Genomic DNA, 8551 nt, shown 5'->3' with positions numbered 1-8551 from the left:
GTAGAACGACTAATCATCTTCATTTATTTTTGTTTATGCGTGCAACAAACGATTAAATTATCTAATAATCAACAAAAAAAAAACAACAAATATATACAATGACTCATCTTAAAATTCATAAATACAAAACTCAAAAAATAGTTTAAATTATAGTAGTAATAATCATCTTGAAATACATCTTGAGCTGATTTTCAAATCATTTATAGTGATTTTAAAATATTAAACTAATTCAACCTAACTATTTCTAACATTCTGATGATATATCTACTTTACATACTTAATGCTTTCCTTATATCCTTTCAAAGATAAGATATTATTAGTTTGGCTGTTTTTATTAGGAAACAAGTAAAACAAAACTCATTATAGTAAGTATATATATTGAGAGAGAGAGATAATTCAAGAGTATTGTGTGCTTAATAGTAGTTGTTTGGTTCTCCTTGGTTGACTTGTTAATTAATTCCACATTTTCTTCTAACTCTGTATTGGGAAAGTGATTAAGTAGAATTAAAATAAACTACTAGTAATATAAATAAAATTAGAAAATGACGGTAGAGAGAAAGGATAAAAATTTAAAATTAGGAGAAAGAAAAAATAAAATAAAAAAGGGGGGCAGATAATATAATTAATGTGTCCGCACAATGAATATTTATTAATATGAAGAGAATTTAATGTCCCCCAAAAATCAGATTCGGACAATCTTCATTCTTCTTCTTCTCCTTCTTCTTCTTCCCCAAAACTAAAATATTAAATTTTCCTTCCTTCTTCTTCCTCTGTCCCATAGATTCTTCTCTCTCTTTCCTTCAATCTACGCTTCTTCTTCTGAATTGTTTTTTTTTTCTTTTGTTGTTTATTTAAAAATCTGAAAAAGAGAGTTAAGAAAAAAAAAAGAACAACTTGGTGGTGTTCTAGATGTTGTTGTCTTCTCATGGGTTCTTCTTCTTCGTTTTCTGAGCTCTCCAACATATAAAAATCTCCACATGTAAGAAAAATTACCTAAAATTTTAATAATAATGAAAAAAGAAAAAAAACCCTTTTATTCATTTCGAAATTTGCATGTGTTGTTTGATTCATATGTTGTTGTTGTTTTTTTTTTTTTTTTATAAAAATTTCTATGATTTTTGATTCTTTTAAAGCTTTGGTTTTTGTATATTCATGGCTTCGATTTTGGAATCAATAACTCGATTTTTCGATCCAGATTTCGTTTTTTTTTGTTTCCCTTCTCGATTCTATAACATTTTTGTGATCGGGATCTATGTTTTGTTCGATTGATTCTAGGTATATATATTTTTCTGTTTTCCCATTTCTCAATGTTCTTATCTTCTTCCTCTGTTTTTTATTACTAGTATTTTACTAATTTTTCTCCTTCTTCATCTACTTTTTCTCGGGAAAATTGAATTTTTTAATTTTCTTTTTGTTTCTCCTCTCCAGGCAGCTTTAAGAATTAACAAGGAGGAGAAGAAGAAGAAATGGAATCTCTACTCGAAGAAGAAGAAGAATCTCGATTTTTCGATGCTCACGAAGACATCACGACGTCCTGTTCCAGTGTCGACTACGATGGATCTCAACCGTTGGTTTCTGGTGGGTTTCAGTACGATGTTTGGATCAAAAGCCCTGGTAACCCTGTCGAGCGTCGTCAGAAGTTTTTGAACTGGATGGGTTTGACTACTACTACTACTACTTCTACTACTGTTGTGAGCGAAACAGAGAGATCAGGTAATAATAATGTGGATCGTTTCTCGACCTCTGTTAACGGATCATCAGCGGTTTTGAGGACTTTGAAATCTTCTTCTGATGATGATGAGTTTAGCTCTTGTCGTTGTGATTCCTCTCTGCTTAGTTCCAGTGAGAGTGTAGATAGAGTTGTGAATGAGACTTTGTGTAAAGCGGAAGATGAACAAGAAGAAGTAGATAGTGGAATGGTTTTGAGGAATTTGGATGTTGACGATAATGATATTAGCTCTAGTCTTTGTTCTGGATCATCTGGTGTAACGGACAAGGTTGTGAAGGTTAATGGTGAAGTTATTGAATCCAAGTTGTTACCAAACCCGATGGTTTCGTCTGAGGTTGTTCGGGATGTAGGTGGGATTATGAAGAGGGTTAAGGAGAAATGGTTAGGTCGGCTGTATAGAGTGCGGAATAAGCAAAGAGAAGGAGATGTTCACGGTGGTGAAGTTGCGGTTTACGGGAGTAGGGTCGAGAGGGTCAAGGTGAAAGAGTATAAGAAAGAGGCTAAAGAGCTTTCTGCTCTTTTTAAAGGTCAAGAGATACAAGCTCATCGAGGACCTATTCTTGCTATGAAGTTTAGTCCTGATGGGAGGTACCTTGCAAGTGCTGGTGAAGACGGGGTTTTACGGGTTTGGAGTGTTGTTGAAGATGAAAGATGTGAAGAACAAGATGTACCTAAGATTGATCCTTCTTGTATATACTTTGAAGTGAGCAAACTCTCTGAGTTGAGACCTGTGGCTATAGAAAAAGAGGGCATTACTGGTTCGTTGATGAGTCCAAGGAAGACAACAGAGTCCGCTTGTGTTATTATTCCCCCAAGGATTTTCCGGGTTCTTGATAAACCAGTTCACGAGTTTTTCGGTCACATTGGTGATATCCTTGATATCTCATGGTCCAAGAACAATGTGAGTTTACTTTCTTGAATCTCCCTTTACTTTTACATTAATGCTTAGTACCTAAGTCTAGGTTGACCTTTTCATGAATTGTCTTAGACTTTTGATTCAAGAATTATAAGGAGCCTGTTTTTTGAACTACTTAGACACCTTTTTAAATGTCTGTTTCGTTATGTTTTTGAGATCTGTAACACACAAGAACGTAGATTCAGTCCCTGTATGTGTAATCTTGAACAGAAAACTAGACCGAGTTGCTCATTCTGTGATATTGGTGGCAGCGTCTGTTGTCAGCTTCAGTAGACAATAGTGTGCGGCTTTGGCAGATTGGTCATGAGGACTGTCTTGGAATCTTCTCTCACAATAACTATGGTAATGTTCTTCTCCTTTTGTACAATGGACTAGCTGTGTTTTTATATTTCTCCTCCCTTGTAGTGATCTTATAGATAAAAGGCCATTCTAATTGTTTCTGCAATATTACAGTGACATCAGTTCAGTTCAACCCGGTTGATGATGATCACTTCATCAGCGGTTCAATAGATGGAAAAGTTCGTATCTGGTCAGCTTCTCAGTGCCAAGTTGTAGATTGGGCAGACGCTAGAGGCATTGTCACCGCAGTTTGTTATCGCCCAGACGGACAGGTCTGACTCAGAACCCAAAATTCATTCTTTTATTGATTCGACTCAGATTTGTTTTCTAAAACAAGAATACTTTTTATCTATTTCAGGGAGTGATTGTCGGAACTTTGACTAGCGATTGTCGATTCTACAATGTATCAGGTAATGCTCTTGAATTACACACAACACGCATGAGATTGCCTTAGAAACCTGGTTTCTTACATTGTTACCTCTCTTTCTGTTTCAGGCAACTGCCTTCAGCTCGATGGTCATATATGTCTGCATAACAAAAAGAAATCGTCAAATAAACGAATAATCGGGTTTCAGGTACATATCTCTTCTCAAAACATTGAATTCGTCACACTAAGATTGAATATATCTTTTCATAATACTCAACTAAGTTCTTCGACAGTTTGATTCAACTGATCCAAGCAGAGTCATGGTGGCGTCCGCAGATTCACAAGTCAGGATCATTAGCGGACGCAACGTTGTCCATAAATACAAAGGTAATACTTCTAAAGACACACACATTAGTCGAATAAAAGTGTATGCAAATTCTGATATGTTGTTTTATCTTGTAGGATCTCGAAACACCGGAAACCAGATATCGGCATCTTTTACAGCAGACGGGAAGCATATCGTATCAGCGTGTGACGATTCATCAGTCTACGTATGGAACTGCGTTGGAAAGGATCCCCAACAGCCGTCTACTGGTTTCTTCTCCTACACGAAACGACTAAAGATCAGATCCTTTGAGAAATTCTCTGCAGATGTTTCAGTAGCTATCCCGTGGTGCGGTTTTGCCCCTGTAATCTCGGGTGGATCCGAGCTATCACCATCACTGTTCTCGTTAGGGCGCGAGTACGTTCTAGATTCTCCTAAAGGATCTGCTACTTGGCCTGAGGAGAAGCTAGCGAGCTCGTTTTCTCCGGTCAAGGCCATCCGAAGATCGCATTACAAATTCCTAAGATCGTCGTGCAGAAGAACCTCGGAGTCATCTCATCTCTGGGGATTGGTTATAGTCACGGGCGGGTGGGATGGACGAATCAGATTGTTTCATAACTATGGTTTGCCTGTTCCCGTTTGAAATCCCAACGGCTAACGAAACCCTCCTTGTCAAAACATTGCCGTATAAACTCGGCAGCCATCTGTTTTTTGGAGTTTTCTACGGGCCTAAGTTTGACCCTATACCACGTTGGACCCGGTGGTTTGTAGCTGAGTGTCACCTGGTTCGGACCTAGCCAGGAGCTGAAGAAGGTTCGAAATTGCTTCTTCAGGCGTAGGGAAACGAAAAGAGAAAAAAGGGTTTACTCAGATTTTTTGCCTTTTTTTTTAATCGTAAAAATTATTAGTATTATAGTTATACTTGTTTTTTTGTTCCTGTAAGTAATAATAATATATAGGGAAATGTAACTGAGTCCTGTTTTTCGTGTAAATGCCATGGTTTTTTCTCCACTACAATATTTTTTTGGTAAATGATAAGACTTGTAGTTGTTGTAGAAAACTTGACACTTGGAATTAGAGTTTAAAACTTCAACTCTCTCATATAAATATGAGTTTGCTGAGAACAGTCTTGTGATCGTTATATTTCATATCATGTTGTTTGTATGTATGTATTAGTTTGGTTTTACTTGTAGAGTAGGTTAGGCTTATGCATGACTCTTTTCTTTAAGATTTCTCTCTGTTACTATATGTTTTTTTTTTTTTTTTTGTTTCCAGTTTGAGCAAGAAACTTGAATAGTGTTCTTTACTTCCACTCAAAGAAATTAGTATTCCTCTCTACTGGCTTATAGACTCAATAGTGTGAATTATATTTTAAAACATTAAAAAGGTAAAATTGGAGCCGAAAAGACAAAACTGTAATTCTCTAGACACAAAAAAAAGAATGTAAATGATCTTTTGATCAAGAAGACTGACTCATTCGACCTCTAGCGATCTCCCAAAGACAAAGCAAAGCATATTATGGTGAGCACAAAACAAAACAAAACAAAACAATATACCTACATAGTTATACCAACATTGATCCTTTCTTTCTCCATTTCGATTTTTGATTCTAGAACTTACAAATGAATTATGTGCTACCATTTCTCTATTTTTCTTCCTTTACTTCTTCTGTTAGTATGTTCAATTTGGTTGGCCTTCTTATAATCTGTTTAACAGGTATTTTTCATTTCTTCATTTTACCATTTTAATTCTATTTACTTCACATGAAACACAACAAGTAGAGCTAATCCATTACTTCCTCTAGAAAAGAATTGATTCTGTAACAGTGAAATTATTTATCTTGTGTACAACAACCAAATATGTTTTTAAAATTTTCTTTTAGGTTAATATATATATATATAAATGTTAATATTTGAAATCTAACGGTTTAGTTGTGTCATGATCAGGAGGAGCTGATGCGAGCATTGGTGTAAACTACGGCACACTTGCTAACAACCTCCCTCCACCGCATCAAGTAGCGGAGTTCCTCCTCCATTCAACCGTCATTAACCGCGTCCGCCTTTTCGACGCGGATCCACAAATCCTCCAAGCATTCGCTAACACCGGTATCGCCGTCACCGTAACCGTCCCCAACGACCAAATCCCACACTTAACCAACCTCACCTCCGCCCAAAAATGGATCTCCGATCAAATCCAACCTCACTTCCCATCCACAAACATCATCCGAATCCTCGTCGGAAACGAAGTCATCTCCACCGCCAACCACCTCCTCATCAGAACCTTAGTCCCGGCGATGCAATCCTTACACACCGCCCTCGTCTCCGTCTCTCTCCACCGTCGAATCCAAATCTCCACACCTCATTCTTTAGGAATCCTCTCCGGTTCAACCCCACCGTCTTCCGCTAAGTTCCGGCGAGGATACAACACACAAGTCTTCAAACCTCTCCTCAGCTTCCTCCGCGCTACCTCTTCGCCGTTCGTCGTGAATCCGTACCCGTTCTTCGGATACTCAACCGAAACACTCGATTTCGCTCTGGCTAGACCAAATCCAGGATTAATCGATCGACACACGAAGCTTCTCTACACAAACATGCTCGATGCTCAGCTCGATTCGGTTTACTCCGCCATGGATAAGCTAGGGTTTTCAGATGTTGAGATCGTCATAGGCGAGATCGGGTGGCCGTCGGAAGGAGATAGAGATCAGATCGGCGTTGATGTTTCTACGGCGGCCGAGTTTAACAAAAACGTGGTGGCGCGTGTGGATTCCGGTACCGGAACACCGTTAATGCCAAATCGGTCTTTCGAGACTTACATTTTCGCGCTCTTCAATGAAAACCTCAAATCAGGACCAACGTCGGAGCGCAACTTCGGCATACTCCGGTCTGATTTGACGCCGTTCTACGACATCGGAATCCTCCGGCCGAAGGTTAGATCATCGAATCCGGAGAACAATCCGGGATCGCTGTGGTGCGTTGCAAAGTCCGGTGCGGAGACGGTGGCGTTACAAAGGAACATAGACTACGTTTGTGGGCTAGGTTTGGATTGTAGGCCCATTATTGAAGGTGGGCTTTGTTACTTGCCGAACACAGTGAAAGCTCACTCGGAGTACGCGATGAACTTGTTTTATCAAACTATGGGAAAATACAAATTTGATTGTGATTTCGAAAATACTGGAGAGATAACTACGATGGATCCAAGTAAGTTTCGTTTTGTAGTTTACAAAATTGTATTTTTGGTAACTAATTTTTAATTAATATTGAAAATTTTGATTTGTGCAGGCTATGGAAATTGTGAATATCAAGTTTAGTGTCTTTGTTTATTTTGTATCTCACAAGATTGGTTGTGTACTCAACTTAAACTCGTATACTGTAATGTCGTAGTAATATTCGGGACATTCTAATAATCACTTGTATGATTACAATTTCTTATGAGTAATTAGTCTCTTATAAATATTATCATTTTTGGTCTGTTATTTCATAAAATATTATGGAACAAGCTGTCGTTTCTAGTGAAACAAGATTCAAACAATTTTATAATATCTGATTAATTAATAGTTTGATGAAATTATCGACGATATTTTCTTTTGCTGAACAATAAATATGTATTGAAAGTTACATGCCCGACAACAATTTAGACTATGAATTAGACTTTAATTAGATTATCAAACTATTTTCTTAGTTTAAATATTTTCAGGCATGTCTTCTTATGGGCATTGGTTGGGACAAAAATTTGGTCCCTCAAATATATTAATCTTATTTTCAGAGTTTCTTAATTTTGGTATGAGCATTGGTGTCACTCACAGTTGGTTCCCTGAAAAAATTAATATTATTTTAAATTTAAAAAATTAATTATTTAAATTAATAAGTAAAATCATATTAAAGTTTTAATTCAAATAAAACACATAACATTCTCAGTATTTGGTTTATTGCAAAAAAAAAGATGTTTCTCAGTTTTGATCATTCAATTACAAGGAATCAAGAAACCAGATGTAAACTCAAGACTTGATATTACTGCTACTAATAAACAAGATTAGGCTCTAACTCGGCGAAATCAACAGAGCCAGATTCAACAGGAGGCATGAGATAGGCAGCCAAGATCTCATAGGCTAAAGAAGCAACCAAAGGAATCCGCTTGAGGGTCTTGATGAAAGAAGGATCATCGGTTTGTCCTACAGCCAGCAGCTTCTCATAGCTTACAATCATTCTATCCAATTTCCTCTTGAACTCAGGGTTCTCAACATCCAGCACCGCCGGGAACATCCAGCACATCCAACATCACGGTTCTCATCTTGACACCAGTTCTCAAAGTACTTGAAGATTGGGTAACACTGGAACTCAGGGTTCTTGTTGTTAAGAGATTTTTACCCGACATGTCTTGCTTCATCTCTAGACATAAGAGAAAAGATCTCAGTCACAACAGGGTTTGTTTTCTGCAATGTAATCACACATTAAACCAATATAATGAACCAATGAAACAACATCATATCAAGTCTCATATGTGCTCTAACTTCCATCTAATCAGCATAACGTAGACAAGAAACAACAAACCAAGAGCAACTCTAGAAAACTCATAACAATTTAAACATATATATATACCTTGAGTCTTCTACCAAACTCCTTGTAAAGAAGGAAACCAGAGAACTCAGCAGTACAAGACCGTTCAAGGAACTCAACAAAGATCTGTCGGAGAGGTCCCTAATCTATCGAATCCCCCAAACAATTTCCCTTAACCCTAAATCGAGAATACATCATAAAAACCCTAAATCGAGAATACATCAAAATCGGATTGACGGCAGATTGACGGATAATACATCAAAAAAAGAAAATCATCCAAGGAAACGAGGGAAGAACACAAACCTCTTCCTATTGCAACCGA

General features: G+C 37.3%; 2 protein-coding genes across 3 annotated transcripts; both read left to right on the top strand.

Annotated features, from left to right (window-relative positions):
• The first annotated feature begins 496 nt into the window (after positions 1-496).
• On the top strand, positions 497-4736 carry LOC104770823 (putative WD repeat-containing protein C3H5.08c). 2 transcript variants are annotated; one of them, XM_010495277.3, is made up of 8 exons: positions 497-979; positions 1429-2630; positions 2897-2987; positions 3099-3256; positions 3343-3394; positions 3480-3559; positions 3645-3738; positions 3814-4736. In XM_010495277.3, the coding sequence occupies exons 2-8, from the start codon at positions 1467-1469 to the stop codon at positions 4317-4319; spliced, it is 2145 nt and encodes a 714-aa protein (XP_010493579.1). In that variant the 5' UTR covers positions 497-979; positions 1429-1466; the 3' UTR covers positions 4320-4736. The 2 variants fall into 2 exon arrangements, 1 of the variants encoding a protein (XP_010493579.1); XR_015593147.1 differs by having other exon boundaries at positions 554-979; positions 2856-2987.
• A 426-nt stretch (positions 4737-5162) lies between these two features.
• Positions 5163-7128, top strand: LOC104770822 (glucan endo-1,3-beta-glucosidase). Its single transcript, XM_010495276.3, has 3 exons — positions 5163-5392; positions 5623-6873; positions 6955-7128. Exons 1-3 carry the CDS (start codon positions 5299-5301, stop codon positions 6981-6983), a joined length of 1374 nt encoding a protein of 457 aa, XP_010493578.2. The 5' UTR covers positions 5163-5298; the 3' UTR covers positions 6984-7128.
• The last annotated feature ends 1423 nt before the right edge of the window (positions 7129-8551 follow it).

This window comes from Camelina sativa, chromosome 20 (genome assembly GCF_030686135.1).
Source record: "Camelina sativa cultivar CO46 ecotype springtype chromosome 20, ASM3068613v1".
NCBI classification, from domain to species: Eukaryota; Viridiplantae; Streptophyta; class Magnoliopsida; order Brassicales; family Brassicaceae; genus Camelina; species Camelina sativa.
This window is presented reverse-complemented; position numbering and strand designations above follow the sequence as displayed.